This window comes from Penicillium griseofulvum, assembly GCF_001561935.1.
Source record: "Penicillium griseofulvum strain PG3 chromosome Unknown contig_86, whole genome shotgun sequence".
NCBI classification, from domain to species: Eukaryota; Fungi; Ascomycota; class Eurotiomycetes; order Eurotiales; family Aspergillaceae; genus Penicillium; species Penicillium griseofulvum.
Genome location: NW_024467473.1, coordinates 1,307,767 through 1,331,662, shown reverse-complemented (window position 1 = coordinate 1,331,662; position 23,896 = coordinate 1,307,767). Strand labels below are relative to the sequence as shown.

Genomic DNA, 23,896 nt, shown 5'->3' with positions numbered 1-23,896 from the left:
TTTTTGAATCAAAGAAGATACTTGTTTACCTATCAATCATACGTCCAATAAGGGATAAAACATTCGAATAAATTCTGTAAACCATAACAATCTACCCATCAGTGGATAAGATAGATGTTGGTTCACAATTTGATATTTTCAAGCTGGATTCTAGAAACTGGCAAACTGTCTGATGCTGAATCCTTCCAAGTTGCCCAGTAGTTCCGGAAGATGGACCAGGATATCACCCAATCCCGATGTCAGCTCAGGTGCTGGTATCAACCTAGCACAAGGCTCCGCCCTCGGTGCCGCCGTGGCAGGCGTTGTTACCACAGTCACGAACCTCTGTCCACTTTCCACCTTTGCACTGGACCTTTTCATAGCAGGAAACATTAGCAAAACATGACCTGATGTTGAAAACTGGACGTGTCAACCTACAATACCGCTCCTATCGCAACCACAGTATTGTTTGTTTCCGTTAGAGGATGCGCATGGGCTGTTGGTGCGTCGTTGGTCAGGACCATAGGTGCTTCCACAGCCGTCGCGTGTTTCCAAGACTGAAGCACTGACGACAGTAGCTGCCATAAGGGTGAAGAGCATAGCGGTGAACTTCATCGTGAAGATGGTGTTGGATGTTGTGGTTTGATTGAGATTGGTGTTGGATGTTGTGGTTTGATTGAGATTGGTAATTGTGTAGGGAGGCTGGATATTTAGGAGAATGAGTTTCCAGAGGATAGTTCGAGGTACTTATACTTCTTCGGAGCAAAAGCCAAGGCTGCCTGAGTATGATACGTTGCGAAATATTGGAATAGAATGCCCATTGAGGGACCATTATGCGATTCATTCGTCTTTGGTAGAGGTTACATTGCAGGAATCTGCCCATATACCACGGCCCCCGAGCTAAGAAGGAAACAGCCCATAGAACTGTATGTCTTACTCGAATAGTACGCTATCCACGTTGACCAATCTTGGCGGTTTAGAATACGGATGAGAATTCGTAGGGATTATCCATATATCCTTGAGCCTATGCATATTGGCCTGCACGAGTTATGGGGGCCGAAATGGTAATGTTAGTGGGATATGTAACAGTTTCTGGTGGCTTAGTGAAATGTATGAAAGGAATTAAAAGGGTTGAAGACTGTTTTTTAGACTATAGAAATGAAACACCGGTATTTTGAATGTCTTCAATTGTATACTAAAAGTATGGGATCTCGGTTACTCAGCTCATCGCCTTTCGCTATACAGATCGATTATGCTATTGAGATTATAAACTAGTGCCAAGAACTTCTCCATGAAATGCCCAGGAACTAGAGCCTACTCTACAAGGATAAAAGAAAATGCAACATTGTCAGCCAAAATGGATCTGATGCCTGATATTGACCAATCTAGGCAGTTTGCCCAGCTTCCCATTTTCCGAGGTTGTTCTGAATATGACAGATATTGGTATTCATATCTATTAATTATACACCGGGATACATAAACTCCATGTTATGTATTTATGCATGTAGATAGTAGCCAGACACTAGCCCTAGGGGTGTCCCACCCATAATACATACTTATCCTTTCTCTCCCTAAATCTTTCTAGTATGGTGAATCTAAAGAGGTCGATAGTAACACCAACGGGAATTAGACCACGTAAGAACTGAAGTAGCATTTTTAGCTTTTATATCGGGGCGGGAGAACGGCACGCTTAGACCACCGCACTGGCCCACAGAGCCCAAAACCTACCTAGGTACTTCGTACTAATGCTAAACAATCTATTATGTTACATTAGTCGTTATGATGGGAATGGCTCAACTCCATCATCTGCAGGGGTTAACGTCTCTTTGCAGGACGCCCAATGGCCCGGGCCTCAAAATGATCAGAGGCGGAGTCAACCGCCGTGTAGAACGAGGTGAGAAGTACAGAGTAGGTGGTCCATGATCCGCCGTTCCGAGGTCGCTCACTCTCCACGAGGAGGCTCAGCTCAGACTCAGTGAGCGAATAAGGGCGCGAATCAGGGCATGCTCAGATCTACCCAGTGAGCAAAAGGCGGCAAGGCCCGAGCACTAATACGGAAATGGCACGCCAAGAAGAGATCTATTCCTCATTAGGCGGCGGCAAGGAGTATATCTATGATGTCCAGATATATCTTTCTACTATTTCAAACCTCTCGAATTATATACTTTAATATTCATTTTTCTATCTTATAAGTTTACCGAGAATCATATTATCTCTGAAAAAATTGTCCGAACTACTTGAAAGCCAAGAATTAAAGCCGGTCTCCGACTGTCACCCTTCTCCACTACTCATGCGAGCCAAGCCCAGATGCACTCACCTCTGTCATCGAAAACGAGTGTAGTCTCCGGTTAGCACTACAACAGTATACGAAGATAAATACGGAGGTTGCTAACCTAGTCGATAAACACCCTTTGCCCAACGACAATTTCCGCTAAAGATAGACTTCCTCGAGAAGTTGTTTCTGTTAATGAAAGAGGGGATGCAGAAGATTACAGAGATAGCAAAGGTTCTAAAAAAACGCATTGAAACCCCCGAAATCTATATGGCTATGGAAAGTCTCCCCGACAGTGAGTTCGACCGAGCTTACGCTTCCTTGAAGCACAATCCCAACCGTTAGATGCGAAGAGAGCTAGCCCAGAACTCTCAGGATCGCGATGACTGCTTTTGCTCTTCTAGACGATTACTTGAGTCCTCAACAAAGGTGGATAATACGAATGATAAACTTGGCCAAAATCCTCCATCCTATGATATAGCGGCCAGTGTCCGAAAAGCGAGTGATAGTGCCCCCGCAAAGTTGCCTCGGAGTTTTTGGAAGAAATTTTGGAAATGTTCAGCTCGGCTATAATGGTGAGCAGGAATTGTCACTAGGAGTGATCCTCATTGGATGAGATTGCTGGAAATTGCCGTTTATCCTGCACTAAAACCTCTTGAATTATTCATACAAGAATACTGCGCCTCATAAGCAGCCCTGTTATGTCTTTTTAATGGTATTTTCGGTGGTCTTCTCAAATATCATTCTGTGTAGATGTCAAGTTTATCAGTCAACGACCAAAAGAAGGGGAAAAGCATTGATTTGCTTGATGAAACTGCTAATGCTGTCCAGGTGAAAATACTTCTCTTACCACGTCCCGTGTATGAAACTATATATAAATCAGGCACTAGATCACTATTCTCTAGAAATCTTACCGCCTAGGTGTTTGGGCTTCTATAGCAAATTACTGCTAGTGACTGTCCTGAAAATTCTGTTGCGGAAATATATTCTTCATGGCTCTTAACTGTCATGGAAGTTACAGTATTAGAGAAGGATGTTAATAAGATAATGGGAGCCAAAGGCAAGAGACATCTTAGAGATAACTAAGAGATAACTAAGAGATAACTAAGAGATAACTAAGAGATAACTGAGAGAAGAGTTTTATATAAAGTGAATTTTAGCACCTCTCCTCTACAAGGTCTCACGTTAGATCAATCAGGGTCTACCATAAGATCTAAGTCTGCAAAGGGGTCTACATTGAACAGCAAAACGCATTTCCAAGATGAGACTGCCCAGCAGTATGTATTTAGATATGGTCACCTCCGAAGAGGGCCAACCAAAGAAAGACAAAAATGAAAGCAACAAAAAGTAGAGACAAAAGACTCGTTTTCTTCCTTCATCTCACCTCACTGAGGTCCTCGGAGAGAAGCAAAAACGGCCAAAAAGCCCAGAGGAACACCACCACCACCACCACCATCTCCTCCTCCTCCTCCTCCTCCTCCTCCCCGGCTTGTTAAAAAGCTCCGTTTTCATTCATCTCACCTCGCTAAGGTTCTCGGAGAGAAAAAAGAGATAAAACAACAGAAGAACGCCGTCGCCTCGGCATCACTTCAGCATATCGAGCTAGCCATCCCAGCTGGCGGCCGAATTTCGAGGGTCTCGGGGGCGTCAGGGGTCTTGAGGGTCCCGAAGGCCCCAGGAGGCGGATGGCCATTGGCTTTATCCTCTTCGGCGATCTCCTCGTCGGTCTTCGTGGGCTGCCCACCCACAGTGACTTCTCTGAGGCTATTTTGTGATACATTAGCCTCTGTGCATACATAGGAAAAGACCCGCCAATGCAGTATCCATAAGAATCGTGGTTTGCCACTTACGGGGTGCCCTCAAGATCCTCGTCCTTGGAGACCGGCCTCCGTCAAAGAAAGTAGCCGCAGCCAGCAAAGCACCCGGCCACGACGACACACATAAGGGCCCAAAAGCCCGGGTCGTCGACCAACTGTTCGCCTATGGACCGAGAGGTCCCAGAGGCAGAGGGAGATGGGGAGGTTTGGTTGGCGGAGGTGGATGGAGGAGGTGGTGGGAGTGCATTAACAACGATATTTATGATATTAGTGATGTTGTTTGTCATGGTTGCGATGTTGTGAAGACAAGTTCACGGTGGTGGAAACATGATATACCCTCTACGCAACATCGTGCCTGCTTAATCTGTACCAACTACGTCGTAACTACGCCTATAGCTTCTTATTTTACAGAAAGAACAAGCTTCTGCAGCTGGGAACCAAAAAAAGTATTTTGAGTAGGCGCCGAGAACATTGGAAGGTACAATCAAAAAGTGAGAGTTTTCAAGAAATAACTGGGAAAATACCCAAGGTCTGTCAGGTAAAATCATATGGGTAGGTAATAAATGAAGCTTTTGGCACTATACACTTAACGATATCTTTTCGGTAGTCTTTCCAGTGACATCTTTAGTAGTCTTCTCAGATTCCATCGTCTGGGTACCTTGATCTGATTGAAGCTGACTTTAAAATGTGGATTCAGGATAAACATTTGCACAAAATCAAAATGTTTCGACTAAACCAAAGCATTCTTGTAGAATAAATTCGACCGCCGATCACCACCTTCACCCGAGGCAAAACCCAAGAAAAGACGAACTTCCCCACCTGCAGTCTTATAGATAGCCAACCCTTCAGGTTCACGGAACGACAGTGTTGATCCCGCCTTGGTAATGAGAGGACCCTGAACGACAGCCCCAGTATTCATATCGACAGTAGTAACATCTGAATTGACCTTCCCGCCGGTGACATCATACGAGTTTCCGTATAAGAGATAGATATACTGGCCATATGCCGCATACCCCTGGAATGTATCCGACGCTGTCTTCAACTTGGAAGCTTGAAATTCGCCAGCGGATTAGAGAAATCCCCATCCGTCGCCTTGGTCAAGTCAAACACGGAAATGTGTTTACCGTCACTGAGGTTGGCGCGAACAATAAGACGGTTATTCACTGGATCAATGGAGCAGGTATGTTCCGTAGCACCGGCGACGGGGGCGAATTTCTTAAGCGATGACGAGGATGACGATAGCGTAGTTCCGCTAACAAACTTGAACCGAGCAAGTTTCTTGCCATATCCATTCGAATTGGCCTCCACTTCCGTCCATAAGTAGGATGATGAGCCGACGGCTTGAGCGCCAAAGGAGACGCCGTGACCGAAATTCTTCAAATGCATGTGTCCCACATATTTGCCGTCGAAGTCAAGTTGGGTGATGCATAGATCGCCCGCGGTGTCGGAGGAACCGTCACGTCGTTGGCTGACGAAGAGTCGGCGATTGGTATTGTCGAAGGCGAAGCCTTGCTGTATTGTCACGTCATGGAGGGACTTGCTGCGGAAGAGGTCGTATGAAGGCTTTGATAGATCGAAACGTTGAGATGTGGGGATCTTTGCTTGCACGGGCTGGGCATTGAACAAAAGAACAATCAGTAGAAATATGAGAGCTGCTGGTTTGAAACGCCTTGTCCAATGCTTTGTGGGAATCATGGTGAAAGTACAGGTAGAAAACAAAATAACTGGGCAAGCTAACACTTGGAGTATTTATAGAGAGGGGCGCGGGATGAAGTACGGAAGACCGAGGAGATCCGATCTTGGCTCCTCGTACTTCGTATCCGATCTAACAATAGAAGAGTCTGAATACGAATGCAATTTGAAATCAGGGGCGTTGAAGTACGTTTCACTCTAAGGTCCCTTTCGTAGCTGTCACTATAAATGGTCAGTCATTTGGGAACTGTAGGAGATAAGAAAATTGGATTTCTATCTACTTAGGGGGCGCGAGGGCTGAAGATGATCATAGCCCGTAACAATGGCCCATTAAAAACGCTTCACCAACGTCCTCGTTGGTGATAAACAAATGACGATGCATCCGTCGCAGTCTGAGCTGCTAGAAAATGAAAAGAACAGAAAATAGTTGCAGGAAAGGGGTAAATGTAGATGAACAATGCCATACCCTAGTCACCACCAAAGATATCATCCCGGGATCGTTGGTTGACCGATTCGCAGAGGGTTAGAGAGACTCGCCGGTTGGCGGACGATTGTCCACGGTACATCGTTCGATTGAAAGTCGAGGTCATGTGTAGATCATCTTCCTTCAACGGCCCTATCCGTTTGTGCCACAGTTTCTTAGATAATATCAACTTCATGTAGCGCAGATTGAAGTGCGGATTTGAGGTCGGCATTCTGCACCTTGTTGATTCGGTCGACGACTCTGGCATACAGTTTGTCTTGGTCAGCTTGACCCTCGTCAACGCCTTTTTGAGCTTCCCGAATGTGTTTGGGCCACGTCAGACTGGCCGCGGCTTCTCGAATCATCTTATTCATCTGTGCTGTGCGCCAAAGCACGTCAACTTCATCACAAATGGATTGGTAGCGAGGTTTGTACCCTTTGATCAATTTCCTGGCGTCCTGTGTCGGGGAGTACGTCAAGTCTACGCCGAACACCCGCTCTGGGGGGTCGTCATCGACATCGGTTCGTTTGCGCTTGGAAGGAGAACCCATCTCGCCTTGTAGTATTTGATGAAAAGGCGTGAAGATGGCGAATGAACGTGAAATGAGAGAATTGGGTAGTGGTAGTGAGACTGCAAGTTGAAGGATAAATGTAGATACTTAAGTGAAAGACAAGAGTAAAATTGGAAAGCAAGCGGAGCCCAGGCAACGATCGCGGTTTAGATACCAAACCGCAGTTATGGTTGCCTAAACCCCCAAACCGCGGTTGGTTGTCCTAGACAAAGGAGTGCACTTGCCCGTTTGATATATGCCTTTATTCAACTGGTGTTGATCGACACATCTGCTGGGCTCCAAGCAGGACATGAGTCGTGAAGTATATACTTCCCTGTCTTCATGCGCTCACGAGTTACATAGGTCTAGCGTCTTAGCACTTTTTAAATAGCGTTTCACAGAATGCCAATATGGCCAAAACTGTAGATATAAAGCTAGTATCATATATTGATCGTAAGGGGTTGGCATTGCAAATAAAACTAACAGTATGAAAAGACATGGAGACCGCAATCTCTGCTGGAAATGACCTTTCAGCACATAGAACGAAAATCTGAATATGATACCCATCGTTGCAAATCACAATTGTTCTGGATTCAATCCAAGGAAATATCCCAATCCGTATCTCATTAAGGCATATGATCTTCATAAAATCATGAGAAGCACTTTGCGTAAAAAAAGAAAAAGGCAATCTTATAGAACAAAATCAAACGACATAAGGTGCAGGTCGGCGACTGGAGCTGCGATGACGTGAGTGCGAGCCAGATCCATGACCACGACGACTGGAATGACTGCGTCGGCGAACAGTCGTCTCTTTAACAACAGTCCGCTTGTCATGTGAGTGGTGCAAGAACAGCGCAAGTAGCGCAGTCCAGAAGAAGAATGCCGTCTCCATGATACCAATTGCGAAAGAGGCCTTCAGCATGGCACACGTTTTGTTGATATCCAGCGAGAGCGGGTTATCTGTGCGCTGGCCGTAGGACCCGAATGGACCCAGGGAGATCCAAACAGAGCCACCATGCCAGCTGGCACAGTCAGCGTTGGCAATGAAGCGGAGCTGGTAGACGGATGCAATGAATGCGCCGAAGAAGATCATGTCCACGAATGCGACGAAGATTGCGGATCGTTTTGTTGTTGAGAAGCGGATTAGCGTGTCGAGAGCCCAGAAGATGGCGATTACGCTGACGATGAAGAGGACCAGGATATAGGGTGGGGTCAACTCGTTTGCTTTTAGGTAGCCATTAACGAAGTATGACTGTATTTGGAGACGTCTAGTTAGCGGGAGACTCGGAGGGGTATTGTTGATCAGACTAGTTGAAAATGGGACATACCAGCATGCCAATGATTGGGATCAGGAAGACGATCTCAACCAAGCGGTTGAATATAAAGAACACACTGCCAATCATCTTGTCGGCTTCTCAGAGAGATTGGGTTTGAGATCTCTGGAATGTGCAACTGTCTCAATGTGCTTGGTATGTCAGATGTACAAGATCGTCGGGGGGGGGGGCTACACGAGCTCGCAAAGAAAGCACAGGCAGTTGCGATTACAGTGCAGGATGCACGATGTAGAAGATGCAGATGAATACAGAAGAGAAAGTATTAAAAAAAAAAGGAAAATAGCACAAATAAGAGGGGAATTAGAAAAAGATATTCAGCGTCATCTTGGGCTGAGGAGGCTGGGCGACTCACAATGCACGATGTTGGTGGCTGGGGTGACCCGACTCCTCCATATTGACCTCGACACTTTTTAATATATTCATTAGTCTAGGCACTTGCATGAGCCGTCCCATTTTAAGCCATGTCTTGCATTTGATTTGACTTGTTCTTTAGACTGATAGGTTAGGGCAGAATATATAATCGTTGTCAAGCCAACCACAATTAAGTGGAGACTATGAGTAGTCCATACAACATACTGAACTTGACTTCATTACAATTGTAGCAAGTTATACAATAATTACATATTAATTTTGTTTGAAAAGATATAGAACTGTCAGATCTATGCTTGATTTCATTCACAAAAAAATGTAAGTTCTTTTTGTCAACGCCAATATGCTCATAATCATACTAGTACAGAGTGGTATCACCAGCCACCGCAATAATCCATGGTTGAAACCATAAGCAATAACTTCGGACAATTACCGCTCTGGACTAGACTGCAAACCATCAATAACGCATCGCATCATTTATCTTTAGATGGCCCGACCGGGCATATCCGTCAACGGACGCCCTGGACCCGCTGTCGCATCAGGGGCATAGATTCCTGTATCAGCCGTGAGCGGCTGTGTTTGGGACACATACGCATTACTGGAGTCATATTGAGGCACATGGTGACCGGCACCGGTGTTCTGCCCCATAGCATGACCATGTCGCATCTCATACCCATTGGTAACATCGTCCTCACTCGACGACCAAGCACCGCCATCAGCGTGATGGTCATGTGGGCGGCGATTGTACATATTGGATGCATATGGATTTGAGGACTGAAGGTAGCTAGAGGCATCGGGTCTGGCATGCTCCGATCTGGGGAGATCTACCGGGGCCATTGGCTCTTCTTCTTGATTGCGGAGCGCAGTAGAGCTATCGCCCTTGGAGCCCGTGAATCGAACGGCATCGGGACCTGCAGGATCAGTCCCCCAGGTTCGGATTGGGTAGGCCCGGCCCTTGCGCCAGGCTTCAGTGAGCGGTGGGAAATACTGGCGATATGCGACCCAGCCGCAGACGACTCCAAGCATCGACCCCGTGATCACGTCGAAGGGGTGGTGGCGCGCGTCCATGATACGCGACACGGCAATGAGGCTTGCTGCTAGTAGAGGAACCATGACGAGTAGGGCCTTCCAGGCCTCACCCCGATTGTCCATAACGTGCAGCTTTCCACCTAGCCAAAGCGATGTGTAAACGAGACCGGCGAAGGAAGCTATTTGATTGCAAAATGTTAGTGATAGGAATGACCCGGCGAATGGTTAAGGGGTATACACACAGCTACTGTGGCCTAGATGAATTAACGTTAGCATTTGCGACTCTCATAAGTTGGTATCAGGGTCATGGTTCATACCAGACGGCCACGACCGAAATCCATCTGTTAACAACGCGGGATCACCTGTACAAATCGTTGAGTTCGACAATCCCGGGAAAAGGTCCTTGCTATCAGCGGCTGGTTGACAACGAGCGATGAGATCAGGTCTCGGCTTGCCACAAGCGGTCTTCAGCGCCTGTGTAATGACAAACGCGAGACCTTGAGCCAGCAAAAGACCCAAAACACCACAATTGAGCTCCCAAAGTCTGTCCTTCCAGCGGTGTGGACCTCTCAGCTTCCGCTTCCCAGACACCGCATCCTGTGGCTTATGGTGTGAAAACAAGCCATCGAGGAACAAGGTGTAAACGATAATGAGCCCAAGTGGGAAAGCAGCGGAGATGCAGAGGGCCAGAGGCATGGGGACTCGTTCATGTACGGCATAAGGATATTGGATGGAGGTGTTGGTGAGGGAGAAGTGTTGGTGGTAGGGCTCGACCTTGTTGAGAATCGCGAAGCCGATGGCACATGCACTGTTTCTTGAGTTAGTACACAGCATAAACAGGGATGGGAATGTCCGTACATAATGATCACATAGTCAAAGATGTAACTGAGGAAGTGTTAGTTCAGGGTTTCGCGGGGGGAAACTGGGGCACGAGACACACGAGATAACAACGCGCGGTCGAAGCCGCCGCTTGGAGAAGGGCAGTTTCGCGGGGATTTCCATGACTCCAGGACTACTCCCAAAAGAAATTCAAATCAAAAGATCTGAAGATTAGGAAAAAAAAGGGAAACGGTATAAAATAAACATCTCTGCCTAATCAAAGACATTGCTTGGCATCAGCGGTAATCACACTTGGCGGACTGCGCGTTCAAATGTATTTGATTGGCTTTCGGGTCTCAAAGGGGCTGAGTATATATATTCCACGGGATATCCTAATTTGGGATATAAAAATAGATTATAGTATGCTTTATTCACCTTATATATATAGTAAATGAACACGCGACATTTTTGATTTTTCTTCAAGGGTCTTTTGTAGATCTCATCCTTCAGCCTCTTGGATGTCTACACAATCTTCATTGATCATAATAGGATTAGCGAAACCATTTGTCATCCAAGTTCGATATGGGGTAGTGGTTAACCTAGCGGATTTTCAGTTTCTCTTCAAAAGAGTCTGTATACTCCGCGGCCCCGGGTTCGATTCCCGGTATCGAAGTTACTTTTTTGTTTTTTTCTTAATTCTTTTGCGCTTGGGAAATATTGCACTGTGAAAGGAGTGGATTCAATGTACTAATACTAAGGAATGTCGACGCTATGTGCATGCGCCTCAATTCAACACCAGATATGACAATGATTTCCAATCCAAATAGGGCAGAGTCAGCCTTTTAAGATTATTTCCCTATGGACACCGGTCCAAGAGAATACGTATCGACGCGTACGAGACGCCAATGGGAGTTTACAAGGCAATAGAAATGCCCCTAGAAACTGCCCAACGGAAGTTCCCTATTTAGCAAGTGGTGATGTACAGACCGAGACTGACAAGGATGTTAGCTGATATACACGCAAAAGGGAAAATGGTAGAAAACGTACGGAGAGGGGTTCCAGTCCTCGAAGAAGTTGAAGTCGGTGCTGCCAGCGTTCTTCATCACATAGGCGACAGCCTGTCCAGCCGGACAAGAGAAGGTAGAAACAAGGTATGAGTTGCCAGGGGAGACGGTGATGGTGCCGAGGTCCTGGGACACCGAAGGCATGTTACCGAAGTTTGTCGAGGAATCAGCAACAGACGAGAGCTTAGCGAAGTCAATCTTTCCATCACCACTGAAGCTGTAAGACGAGGTCTCGAGATCCTCGAGCCTAGGGAAGAGGAAGATGAGGCTGCAGGTCTTGCCAGCGTCGGAGGACGGGATATCGAAGTTGAACACGGTTGACATCGTCGAGCTCACAGTACCGTTAAACCCAGTTCCTGCGGTAGTGCCGGGCGAAGAGGAATCGACATTGACAATAAGGTGAGGGATCTCATAGGGACCCGAGAGATCAGTGGGACAAGCACCGCCAGTGGTTCCAGTCTTTGAGGGCTGGGCAGAAGAGGAGGTAGCAGGGACGGATGCGCTGGCAGAGCCGGTGGGGTGGGAGGCACTGATAGAGATGGGAGGCACACTGACAGAGATACCACCTCCTCCTCCACCGCCGGAGGTAGCCGGCACACTATGAGAGGTACCTAGCTGCGAAGTACCGCCGCCGCCGGTAGCAGAAACACTATGAGAGGTACCTGGCTGCGAAGCACCGCCGCCTCCGGGAGTAGGTTGTGTGACTGAAGGCTTGGTAACAGCGCCAGATGGGGCAGATGTGCTAGGTGAGGCACCAGGCTGCGTAGCACCGCCGCCGCCTGGAGCAGGCGCGCTGGGTGAAGGACCGGGCTGGGAAGCACCGCCGCCTCCAGGACCAGGCGCGCTAGGTGAAGGACCAGGTTGTGAAGCACCACCACCGCCACCTTCTGGAGCAGGTTGTGTACCAGAAGGCTTGATACCAGCGCCGCCAGATGGGCCAGGCATACTAGCTGAGGGCTGCGGCACAACACCACCACCACCACCACCAGGGGCACCGGAGGTAGGACAGCTGCAGTCAGTGACAGTAACGGTAACAGTCTGAGGGGCGCTGGGGGCGGGAGGGCAAGATGGAGCGGGAGCGGGACCAGGCCCAGGGCCACCACCTCCACCTCCAGCACCAGGTCCAGGTCCACCACCGCCGCCGCCAGGGCCAGCGGGTCCGGGTCCAGGTCCGCCACCTCCACCTCCAGCACCAGGTCCTCCGGGGCCAGGGCCAGGTCCACCACCGCCGCCGCCAGGGCCAGCGGGACCAGGACCAGGGCCAGCAGGGCTAGGTTGAGGAGCTGGGGCAGGTGCGCCGCCACCTCCACCAGCGCCCGAGCTCGAGCAAGCGTCGGCAGACAACTGCACATTCACGCAGCCAGTGACATCCATCTTATTAGGGGTAGTGTAGATATTCAGGCCACCATTTTGGCCGGTAGCACAGGCAACAAAGTCCGGGCTGCTTTGGTACTGGAGTTGACCCTGTGAGTTGACAGAGAAACCGGGTGTAGGAGGCACACCCTCGTCACACTGTAGCTGAGTCGTCGGAGCTGTCACACAGTTAGATATACACTCGTATTGGTATATAGAGACTTGATCAGTTTACTTACGGGTAAGGATACATCCACGGCCATTAGAGTCGGTGATAGCGCCATTGGAGTCGATGCAGTACTGCGCGGGTTGCAGACTATCGTCGCCAATGCGGTTCTGGCCATCACCTAGCTGGCCGAGTTTACCGGAGGCACCACCGGACGAACTTAGGTGGAAGCAGCAGCTATCAGTGCGGCCGACGAGGGCATTGGAGCCGGCAGCAAAGGCAGCGAGGGCGGCGAATTTCCTCATTGTTGCTGTTCAGCAAACGCTGATGTGTTATCAGGTAGCGAATGAACACGGCGCCCTCTTTTAAGAAGATCGTGAACAACTGAATGATCTGATATCTACCTGTATAGCTGTGGCAGATGAGGGTTTAGTTGAAGGAGCAAAGTTGGTGGGAGTGTGAATCTTTATAAGAAGCGGTGGGTTAGTGCTCCAAACGAATCATGGAGCAATATAATAACAGGCACATATCGGCAAAAGCCCCCGAGATGTATGGACACTGCATGCTGTCAGTCATTCATGCCGCTAAGCGTGGGTGAGACCTCCGATGGACCAACTATCCTAGTCTCGGAGAGTAGACAATGGTAGGTCCGAACCAGCCGGACGGAGATGCGTAGCAACATGCACAACGTCATCTTGAACGGAGCTCTAATTCATTGGGATGTGGAGTAGAATGGAGTATGACAGTATGCTTCTTTCTCCGTCTGAAATCAGGATCTGACGAATAGACAACGGCCACTGACTCATTATGAGAAGGATGCGGACTTAATGTCCACGGTTTGAGCAACCGATTAAAGGTGGCAACATACATTCTCCCATGGAACACTACCTCCTTGGGTGCTCCGAGAGGCCCAGATTATTCGATGGTGGGTGATGCGGACAAAGCTCCATTGTTGTTACCAGGCAGTCGAGAGTATACGGAGGGTAGTAACATTGAACTGATATGCTGGTTCCTAATCCAGCTACATATGTACATGTAAACAACCATTACACAACGAATTGTATGATTCTGGGTACTTTGCATGCCTACCTCATATAGCTACGAACCCCGGATATGTGCTATCATACCATATTGAGTACAGTATATAGTATGAGAGATAAGAAATAAACGTAATTTGATAAGGCTAAATGCCACCGTAATCAACTACAACAGAACCTACAACTAAAGTCTGTTATAGACTGTATATATAACGTACATCGTGCATTGTAGCCTCCAGTGGAGTTACAGGGTTGAGGTAGATTAGTGAAACATATAAAGAATGATATATTGTATAACGTGGACTTGTGTAACAAATGCCGACAGAGACACATATGTTGTAGAGCACAACATTCCACAAATATGATGAGAGAAGAAGAAAAGAAACAAAGAGATTGGATCGGATCATGCGAAGCCGACAATAAATCATCATTGTACAATGGATGTGTTCGTGGAAGTGGAACCCGAACCGGCCAACTCCAACTATTTTTATATCGCTCAATGGCCACATTTACATAATCTCATGGAATTATTACCCGCGTCATGCTATATAAACTATACATCTTGCTATACAAAGTAGGATATACAAGTTCACTCTACAGTGGATATGCATAACAGTCCACGGCGATGCGTATCTATATTGGAGCATCTGATCTAAAGGATTACCGTGTGTACAATGATAGAACCCCCAAATAGGACATCGGAGATTCTAGACCGCAGATCCTGTTATATGAATATAGATATGGTATAACATATGTTGCATAATGTAGTCCGTAGATTGATGATATGATACGGTAGAGGTTCCTGGAGGAGCTTACACAGAGTGGCGGGCATGTGCAAGGGCAAAGTAAGAATGTGCCCAGGAACTAGGCGACCTTATTATCCTCCGTGCAACTCGACCAACTGATATATCGTGCGTCATAATGTCGTTGATTTCAAACCCCAGCCCATGCCGAGACCGCTTATTTAATTACTGCTAATATAACTACTACATAGACAAGAACGCAGTATCCGATTCAGCAAAAAGGCTCTCCCAGTCCACTGTTCCCGAGTCCACATTGTCACCGAATACCTGCCAGAGGTCATCGAAAGTAGGCAATGTGGGATCCATCATGAAGTCATCGATGTTCCCGTCTGCCGGATATAACATGCGTGTAGGTGTCGTAGAGCTGCGGGCAAGACCCGAAGCCTTGGGGTCTTGAGAGGTGGATTGCGTTGTTATAGTTTCTTCAATAGCTGAGCCCGAAGCACTGTGTCGGCGAAGAGCCGTCTTTAAGGTTTCAAGCAACCTTCCTGCTAAAGGGGATTCCTCTTTAGCCGTTTCTAGGATTGAAAATGCTTGCACAATCTCCGTTAGGTCCTTTTCCCGCGGAGGCCCACTCCCACAATAGTCTATGAGGAGAACAATGATCGCCACACAGACGCAATGTAATAAACCTGAGAATCTCAGTCGCGCTGACAAGAAGGGGATCTTCTCTAGCGACAGTTGGCGTTCGGTTCGGATCACCATTCGAGCTCCTTCCAGGCACGCTTTTCGTGAGTAATCATACGCAGCATCATTTGACGCTCGCGACAAGTAAGGCAGGTGAAGCCTGCACCTTTGGGAATGAAGCAGAAAATTGAGGATATATCGCTGGATAATTATTCCGGGAGACTTCGAAGGGTCAGATTCTGGCAGCTCGTCCGACCTATATTCCAACGAAAAGAACGAGGGTAGACTCTCAGAGAATTCACAGATCTTGGCGTCCATCTGTTTCGTGTGCTCATAGTCCGGGCTTCCTGGATCAGATATTCCAAATGGAGCACAATCTGTGATTTCGCGGCAAAATTCACCCAATCTAATCCGCTGAAGACAGTACGACATCGATGTAGGGTGAGTGAGTGGCTTTCCAACTCCAACCATCCCGTCTACAAGGTCTTCGTCGTTCGCATTACAAGGTTTGTTGGTCATCATGTGGCGTGGGTCAATTGAATAGGTGCCCTTCTGTGGGCCAGATAGTTGCGACATGTGCCTGTTATTGAGAAAACACATTATTAGGAGAAGGAAGGAAGGAAGGAAGGAGGAGGAGGAGGAGGAGGAGGAGGAGGAGGATGAGGAAATTTACCAATCAGTTGCCACGAGATACCACCACAGTCTTCTACATATCTCTGCCTTCGCAGATGACGGCGAAGGCACATCTAGGTTAGAATTATACGGATGATCGATTCGATGCAGCGAGAGTTCTCTCCCAACTGAAATGGCAGTAGAAAGAAAATGCCGGGCGTGGGATGTAATCCCAACGATGTTAGTAGTCACAAATGTGACAATGACCATCGCCTGGATATCTTCTATTGACTCGAAGTGTTTGTAACGCGAGTAATCAAGCACATCCATCGCAAGTCTCATCCACTGTGGAGACTGTGCAACTGCTTCTTCAACAGTCGAAAAGATAGGATTGCACATATCGCGTTCAGTCCAGAAGGAGGTAGTACTGGCGAGAATGCTGAGGAGCAATGAAACGTAGCCAATTTTGACCGGCTTGCGTTCCCTCAGGTCACAATAGAGTTCATCTACCATTGTACGCACTGAGGGGATGTGAACCACATGCTGGAGGAAGGTGATCTCTGTGATATACTTTTCCACTAGTATTTTCGTTTCGTCATGGAGTGGCAGCCAGATACATCTTTTCGCGGAGTTGGATTGATGCGCCATTTGTTCAGATCCCACCGCACTACGAATGGGGCAAGTCCTAAATTCAATTTCATGTTTCAAAAGATTATCCTGTCCATTTTTGTGAGCGGTCGATTTCCCATAATTTGATTTAAGAAGGTAGGCCAACCTTTGAGCCCGATGATGTGATCTCGCTTTCCAGCAAAGTTGCAGCCTCTGCAGATAACTGTACTTCATGAATAATGTCCGCCTGATTTGATTGTCGGGCAGGAGGAGATGGAAGCGACGAAGCCTGGGTAGAAGTTTGTCCTAGGAGACTAGACGCTGGTGCGTTGGTGAGCACTATCTCTTCCAGCCTGCGCAGCCGGGCCAGAACATCTGTGTCATCATTTCCAGACAGTTCATCCACCTGGTATCGAGGACTATCGGGCAATGTCGTAGGAGGATAAAGCTGACAAGTCATGCCCCGACTAGTACAGTTGGAGCAAGGGAATTGCCGACTACACTTCAGCTTCCTCGATCGACAAAAGTGGCAAGATACAGGCCGCGAGCGTGAAGACCGAACACGCTTTTTCTCAACTCGATGCATCTCTAGCCTTGGATATTATTTGAAGCAGTGTGCGTGTAGCTCTGGGCGTTTGTCAGTGGATAAAATGGGAGTTGGTAGAATTGACCAATCAAAGGCCGGCGAATCCGTGGAAGTTCCGCGGCCTCCGTGGAGTCGAACTATGAGAACCAGAAGGACAAAAGGTATATAAGAACCTCTTTTGACTAGGAAATTTAGAATGGCCCATCAATTTGACTTCCTCCTTCTCTTTTTTCTAGAATCCAACAATATTTTTGTCTCATTTCTGTGAATATGGACTCCATCATTGCTCAAATCCAAGCTCTCGCCCAAGATACCGACGAAGCTGGACGGCTGAACATCATTCAGTCTCTCAAACGAGTGAGAAATGAGCTTCAGTCTCCGAAAGATACATTAATGGAGCTTGCAGTACCGGTTTGTGCTAACATACAACAACTCAAGTTTACTTAAAGCTGACAGTTGTAGGGCCTAACGAATGCGATGCTCCGAATTAGTGCAGATCTAGGACTACTTCGCTCTCTCACGAGAAGCGATGTATCCTTGAGTATCACGCAAGTTGCGGAGCTAACGGGGGCGTCTCCTCCATTCCTAGGTAACCACCTCTGAGACGGCCGTATCTACTTCGAATTCTAAACCTGTTCTACTAGAGAGGATTCTTCGTTACCTGGCAGCGCTAGATATGGTAAAGGAGACCGGAGTCAACGAGTATACCGCAAATAGCATCACTCATGCTTTGGCCAGCTCCAAGGGCGAGGCCATGATATACCACGGGTAAGGTCCATTGACCTAGCCATTCATCTGGAAAACATCCCTGCTTACCTAGCTTCTTGATAACACCTTAGGTTCGACACATATGGACCTGTCGTACAAGCAATGCCCGCCTACTTCGCTGAAAACAAGTATCAAGATGTCACAGTCAACACCAACACCCCATTCCAGAAAGGTCACAATACCAAACTCACCTCATTCGAGTGGCTTGTGCAGCATCCAAAGCACTTCGGAAACCTGCAAAAGATTATGACCGCTCTTCAAGGATCAGAGTGGATCGAGGGCTTCAATCTTTTCAACGAAGAAGCCCGCAATGTTCCGTTCAAGGTTTCATCCGCTGCCCCGGAGAAACCCTTCTTCGTCGACGTCGGTGGCGGCCACGGTCATCAATGCATCGAGCTTGGAAAGAAGTATCCCAATCTCCTAGGTCACCTCGTTCTCCAAGATTTGCCAGAGGCAGTGGAAAATCTCGCTCCCATTGATGGTGTGAAGATTGAGGCGTATGACTTTTTCCAAACACAGCCTATCATTGGTTTGTCTCCAAATATCCTATGAATGAAAGACATTAAAGACTGACTGAGATTTCATTTATTAAGGCGCCAAGTTCTATTATCTCCGCAGAATCATGCATGATTGGCCCGACGACAAAGCCGCAACAATTCTCCGCAACGTTCGCGCCGCCATGGGCCCTGACTCGCGGATCTTGATCGATGACGCCGTGCTGCCGGATACTGGCGCTAACTGGCAATCGGCCATGGCTGATCTTGCCATGATGACCTTTGCTGGTAAAGAGCGGACGAAACATCAATGGGAGTCGCTTGCGGAAAGTGCGGGTTTGCGTGTGGAACAGATTCATACTTATGTTGCTTCAACTTATACCGCTGTTCTCGTTTTGGTTGCGCAGTGAACCAAACATCGCTATGAGCTGGGGTTTGGGTGTATCCAAGAATATAATGTGACTCTCTTCTCTTCAGTTATATTTTGCTATTACTCTGTACTTAAAGAGACTAGGCAGACAAAGCACTCACCTTGGGCTAACGAGAATATTTGCATAACTTGATGGTTGGGTTGTGTAGAGGGTATGTAACACGGGTGAGAAAAATGTGGCGCGGACTGTATAGCAGTGGGAACTGGCAAATATAAGTCAAGTGTTCTTGCTTTCCATTTCCTATATATATTGGATGCCGTAGATACATTGATAGCAAGTAACCCGTGATGTATCTTTATGCGCAGTTCTTCGCTCGCCACCTAAACTCAAAACGCCTTGCTAGCCGAGTAAATGACACAAAAGGGAAAAGGCGCTGGGGAAAAGGACAAAATCAAAGGCTCCCAACGAGTGAAAGAGAAGACTAAAGCTCCCAGAACTAATGCTAATACAGGTCGTGAATCGTGCTCTTGCTGAGTGATATATTATGAGGAGCTTTTCCTAGTAGGGTTCACTCAATGGTTGCTCTCAGAGGTGGAGGTTGTCTCATTGAGGCTGGGTTCTGAACCGCGTGTGGTAGTTGCCGATTCCGCTGACACCATTCGTATCCTCGACGTCGGATCTGTCGGGGTTGGGGGTTCATCATTATTGGTACTCTGGAATTGTGACTGAGTCGGAGTCACGGGAGACACAGTCATGGGGCTGGGTAAATTGACGTGGATCGAAGGCAAACGATTGATAGTTGGGAGCTGTCGCGCCTGTTCATTCTGCTCCGTAATAGGACTTTGGTACGCAGGGGCATCACCCCAGTCCAGGTGCTCGTAATCGGGAGGTGGAGGCATGTTGAGCATCCCCAGGTCTCCGTCATCGGTTTGTGATACTGGTCGGCTCGAGCCGTGTGTCGTGCTTGGGGTTAAAGATAGTGGATCAAGTTCGGTAGCAAGATTTGAATCGCTCGTAATCGACGAAGCGAAGGAGTGGCCCCGAGAGTTGACGTTGGATAGTTCGAAGGATGGCGCGTTGGAGCTAGAAGCGTCACTTTGCAACAGCGGTCGTCGATCTGAATCATGCGAGTAAGAAGTGTGCGAGTCGGCTCGAAGCCGTGATCCATCATGGCGAACACGTCCAATTTCAGCATAGCTAACACTAGCGATGCGTCGCTCCCGCTCTCTCGCTTGATGCTCGGCTAGCACTGCGTTTACATCGATAGCGCTGTTGGTTCCTGCACGGCGACGTTGCGTCCGAGCGCGAGTTTCAGCATTCAGCTGTTCAAGACGAGCGGCATCCCCACGTGCCTGGGCTTCTCTTCGTTCCCGACGGCGTGCCTCGCGATCGGCTAGTTGTTGACGGCGCTGCAGGCGGATCTGATACAACGAGTCCATTTGTTCCTCACGGCGAGTCTCCTCTTCTTCTGCGGTCTCGGGGTATTCCAGGACCATATCCATCCCACCGCGTTCACCCTCCCGGGCGATAACTTGTTCGGTCGGCTTTGGGCTGAGGGAATAGGGGGGTAGGGTCATAATAGAACGGATTGAGGTATCGCGGCGGACGCCATCATTGGTCTGCATCTCTGGTGTTGCGGTAGCTCCACGATAAGAGGTATCTTGACCACTTTGATTTGGAACCTCGCCGTATGAAGCACTCCCTGTGCCCCATTGTTTCCATTTTCGCTTGAGGAATTTCCCCGGAAGGTATTTCGGTTCGTAGTTTCGTTGTCGTAGTTGTCGGGACAGGAAGTAGGCGGCCACACCGACTGCAACCGCAAATATGATGCTCACGGCACACTAAATCGGGGTCAGTATAGGGGGAAAGTCGGAATGATCGGAAATGCATACAATAATAAAGATATTATTCTTGTTGCTTTCATTTTGACGTTTCTGTGGAATGTACATAATGGACATGTTGCCCTAAAAATCTTTAATGGAAGGCATGGAATAAAATCCCCGGATTTCAGAAAGAGTCGAGGAATGTGAAAGGAGGACAAAGCGCGTCAGCCTTTGAAAGAGCCCAGCCTTCTACTGCTATTATTATACGCCAAGCAACTGAAACGCTGGCGTGGCCCCGGGTGGAGGCTCAGTTTGGGCTTCCTCCTTCAATCAAATGCGCTTTTATTTGTAATTTCACAATTGTCGATCTCTGCAATCTGCAATTCTCTACCAATCACATCCCCTTTGGAATTCCCATGGCGATCGTTTGGGAGATCCCTAGCCGTTTGAACCCTTCCAACTTCGAAATTCTCAAAATCTCAAAAATTAACACAATTGACTTTCCACTGATAAACTGCACGAGTTCACTTTGTTGGAAGACACCTTAAAACAAAAATAGGTCCGCCCTTGCGTTCCGGGTCCAGTGTGAGATCGTGGTGAGACATCTGATCAATTGAAATCAAGAATTGTCAAATCTCCACTTGGGTACCGTTAGGGCTCATTAGGGTCCGTTTGTGATATGAGAATCACTAACTTCAGTCCAAATCGTGAGATATAAATTCGGTGGAATCTCAATATCGAAATGTTGCTCCCTTTCAAACCTCCTTACCATCTCTGAAACACCCCTTCTTTGCAGGTCGGCTCCACCGACTTTTCTCGGCGGTTATCCGGCAAACAAGCTCCCCTTGACCTGTGGATCTATCTCATCCCACATCTACGGAGTATCTCGGGAATCCAAGCACGGATGACAGCGGATGCTCGTTTCGGTGTGCTATCTCGTTTATCGACTTTGTCCCCTCGAGGCCCATTTCTATTAGTATCCGAGCCACACAAAGAAGTTATGAAAACATATGCGCTTGAGCAAATTCTCATGTTTTGACCACGTCCTCAAACTTGATTTGTATCGTTTAGTTCAAACCGTGGGGCGATACGGAGTACTAAAAGTCTGAAAAAGCACTAGCTGCCGAGGTCTACACCAGCATAAAGTACATAATAATAGAACCACACTGTTCGGACATTGCTCGGGAAAGTTGTAATGTTTCCATCGAAAGAGCTTCTCGTCACTCATTGGATCATCATCGTATTTGTCCCAACATTTCTGAATGCATGTCTTGCAGTGACTAGTGAGACGCAGTAGATGGACGATAGGCGAAGAATGGCTGATAGGCTGAGAAGCCACGTTGTCTTGGTGGCGAATCCTCGCCCAAAAGCGCCCGGCTTAAGCCTCAAGTTTCACTTCTTTATTGTTGTGAAATGGGCGTCCTGGATTTCTCGCACAGACACCTCGGTAAATCCCGCGAACAGCTCAGCCTACCAGGAACTTCGATTCCATGTGCCTATAAAACTCATCGCTTATGAAACGTGGGACATGAACTATACTATGAATTAGCGTTTCTTCGCGGTGTGCCTCACTTAGGGCTAGACCAAATTATGATATGATTGAGGGTAGGGCAGCTCTTTCATTAATTGGACAAAGCAGCAAGATGCCGATGACAGCTTGCCTCGTTCCCTCCTGCCGTTAGGCAAACTGGAATTATAGGGCCATACTATGTCTGCTAGGAACATAGATAAATTGAACATCATACGGGCTGAGAAAGTCTCTGCGTGTCAGGTCGGAAGTATGTTTTCGTCCCATGTCCCCTTGCCTAGGGACTTTGACTTCGTATACTTTGTATGTGTAGAATGGGGAGCCCAATGTTGATGCTGACGACCCTTCGTCAAGTATAATTGAAGGTATTCCTGCCAGATATACTCCCATGCATATGTGCTAGGCTCCCGCATATAATCTGCATATAATCGTCATGCTGTTCCAGTAGAGTTGACAATGTTTACCGCGGGCTCACCAAACCGAACAAAGTGTGCATTTCTCAGTGGTGTTTGCAAACAAATGGCACTGGAGTAGTCGGAAGTAAAAGCCGGAGTTTCTAACAAACTAAATTCTCGGAGCAATTACGACCAAATCGAAGTGTGATGATGATTCCTGACTTGGCCCTTGATCATTGTTGTACAGACATCAACTTTGATAGACCGCCACTTATACATCTTGGCGAGCATTCTAGGCATCCCCTTTAAAAGGCAAACTTGGATGGTGCGTTAATCTCGCCTATTCAGATATATATGGATTGAGATCAACATACACTTTTTTTTGGTAAGGAATGTGCCACACCCGGATGAATGTAATGTTTTGGTCGGACTTGTTTCGAGGCGTGAGATAAAACACGTGGATGATAGTTTTTCTCATTTCCTGCTTTTGGATATTGCTAGACAACGACATGTGAGCTTCATTGGTAGTATATGGGACCTTTGTTATATCGTAACCTCTGCCTGAACACCCAAATGCAGTAGAAAGGGTTTCAAAAACAAGCGAGGCCAAGTACTTCACATGGAGATAGAAGTCTTCGGGGTTAGATATTTGACTTGAACAAGAGATGATAGACAGCAGGAGTTGCTAGTATATAGTCCTCTTTTGTTGTTAATATTCTTGGCGTGATAATATTTCTTTCCTATGACAAGGGACCATTTTCGTTTTCAAGAATATGCTCCTATTGAAGTCATCAGAACAGAACATTATATGCGCAAACGATGTTCAAACTACGCGGAGGGGCACCTGTTGTGCATCGCGAGGCTCTTCAGCCCCAGGGATTGGGAAAAAGCCCACGATTATTATCAGATGATTTATGAAAAGAAATAGAATATACTTTTTAAAGTTAAGAAAAATCCCAGTAATCGTCTCGTGGCGGCATAGTGATATCAAATGGTTGTATTAGCCAATAAAAGGCGTGGATGACCTCCCAATAGCCAAGGCTCAGCTATGGACGCATCCACTTGATAGAACGAGGATATCGCGAGTTTTTCTCGACACTCAAGTATTCAGCTGTCGATTCCCCCGTGGTTTTACATAATGCTCAGCTTACGGTTGCCCCCGCACAAAGAGGCCAAGATCGACAAGTTGAAATTCGATCACCTGGAGACACGGCATGATCGTGCCGTTCCGCGGTGGCTGGGATCGACATCGGTATATACTATTGCTGATATGGATACGCAGCCTTTTGTGAACTATGATCGACATCTCCGTTTAAATCAGGTCGCCGGTCCAAT

The 23,896-nt window shown here is 47.5% G+C and overlaps 9 protein-coding genes across 9 annotated transcripts; 1 reads left to right on the top strand and 8 right to left on the bottom strand.

Annotated features, from left to right (window-relative positions):
* Nucleotides 1-3,840: 3,840 nt before the first annotated feature.
* PGRI_038370 (uncharacterized protein) lies at nucleotides 3,841-4,355 on the bottom strand (the record flags this gene model as incomplete). The annotated part of the gene is made up of 3 exons (XM_040791550.1): nucleotides 3,841-4,015; nucleotides 4,102-4,137; nucleotides 4,192-4,355. The coding sequence occupies 3 exons, from the start codon at nucleotides 4,353-4,355 to the stop codon at nucleotides 3,841-3,843; spliced, it is 375 nt and encodes a 124-aa protein (XP_040645627.1).
* Nucleotides 4,356-4,798: 443 nt separating this feature from the next.
* On the bottom strand, nucleotides 4,799-5,763 carry PGRI_038360 (putative FacC-like extracellular signaling protein; the record flags this gene model as incomplete). Its single annotated transcript, XM_040791549.1, has 2 exons — nucleotides 4,799-5,118; nucleotides 5,193-5,763. 2 exons carry the CDS (start codon nucleotides 5,761-5,763, stop codon nucleotides 4,799-4,801), a joined length of 891 nt encoding a protein of 296 aa, XP_040645626.1.
* A 636-nt stretch (nucleotides 5,764-6,399) lies between these two features.
* PGRI_038350 (uncharacterized protein) lies at nucleotides 6,400-6,774 on the bottom strand (the record flags this gene model as incomplete). The annotated part of the gene is made up of 1 exon (XM_040791548.1): nucleotides 6,400-6,774. One exon carries the CDS (start codon nucleotides 6,772-6,774, stop codon nucleotides 6,400-6,402), a length of 375 nt encoding a protein of 124 aa, XP_040645625.1.
* A 703-nt stretch (nucleotides 6,775-7,477) lies between these two features.
* Nucleotides 7,478-8,177, bottom strand: PGRI_038340 (uncharacterized protein; the record flags this gene model as incomplete). Its single annotated transcript, XM_040791547.1, has 2 exons — nucleotides 7,478-8,026; nucleotides 8,103-8,177. 2 exons carry the CDS (start codon nucleotides 8,175-8,177, stop codon nucleotides 7,478-7,480), a joined length of 624 nt encoding a protein of 207 aa, XP_040645624.1.
* Nucleotides 8,178-8,960: 783 nt separating this feature from the next.
* Nucleotides 8,961-10,508, bottom strand: PGRI_038330 (phosphatase PAP2 family protein; the record flags this gene model as incomplete). Its single annotated transcript, XM_040791546.1, has 5 exons — nucleotides 8,961-9,685; nucleotides 9,749-9,760; nucleotides 9,824-10,314; nucleotides 10,365-10,391; nucleotides 10,447-10,508. 5 exons carry the CDS (start codon nucleotides 10,506-10,508, stop codon nucleotides 8,961-8,963), a joined length of 1,317 nt encoding a protein of 438 aa, XP_040645623.1.
* Nucleotides 10,509-11,289: 781 nt separating this feature from the next.
* PGRI_038320 (putative GPI anchored cell wall protein) lies at nucleotides 11,290-13,213 on the bottom strand (the record flags this gene model as incomplete). The annotated part of the gene is made up of 3 exons (XM_040791545.1): nucleotides 11,290-11,317; nucleotides 11,373-12,921; nucleotides 12,982-13,213. 3 exons carry the CDS (start codon nucleotides 13,211-13,213, stop codon nucleotides 11,290-11,292), a joined length of 1,809 nt encoding a protein of 602 aa, XP_040645622.1.
* A 1,718-nt stretch (nucleotides 13,214-14,931) lies between these two features.
* PGRI_038310 (fungal specific transcription factor domain-containing protein) lies at nucleotides 14,932-15,897 on the bottom strand (the record flags this gene model as incomplete). The annotated part of the gene is made up of 1 exon (XM_040791544.1): nucleotides 14,932-15,897. The coding sequence occupies one exon, from the start codon at nucleotides 15,895-15,897 to the stop codon at nucleotides 14,932-14,934; it is 966 nt and encodes a 321-aa protein (XP_040645621.1).
* A 1,555-nt stretch (nucleotides 15,898-17,452) lies between these two features.
* On the top strand, nucleotides 17,453-18,854 carry PGRI_038300 (O-methyltransferase, family 2; the record flags this gene model as incomplete). The annotated part of the gene is made up of 5 exons (XM_040791543.1): nucleotides 17,453-17,593; nucleotides 17,645-17,771; nucleotides 17,827-17,950; nucleotides 18,022-18,479; nucleotides 18,544-18,854. The coding sequence occupies 5 exons, from the start codon at nucleotides 17,453-17,455 to the stop codon at nucleotides 18,852-18,854; spliced, it is 1,161 nt and encodes a 386-aa protein (XP_040645620.1).
* Nucleotides 18,855-19,387: 533 nt separating this feature from the next.
* PGRI_038290 (uncharacterized protein) lies at nucleotides 19,388-20,773 on the bottom strand (the record flags this gene model as incomplete). Its single annotated transcript, XM_040791542.1, has 2 exons — nucleotides 19,388-20,656; nucleotides 20,708-20,773. The coding sequence occupies 2 exons, from the start codon at nucleotides 20,771-20,773 to the stop codon at nucleotides 19,388-19,390; spliced, it is 1,335 nt and encodes a 444-aa protein (XP_040645619.1).
* Between the last annotated feature and the right edge of the window lie 3,123 nt (nucleotides 20,774-23,896).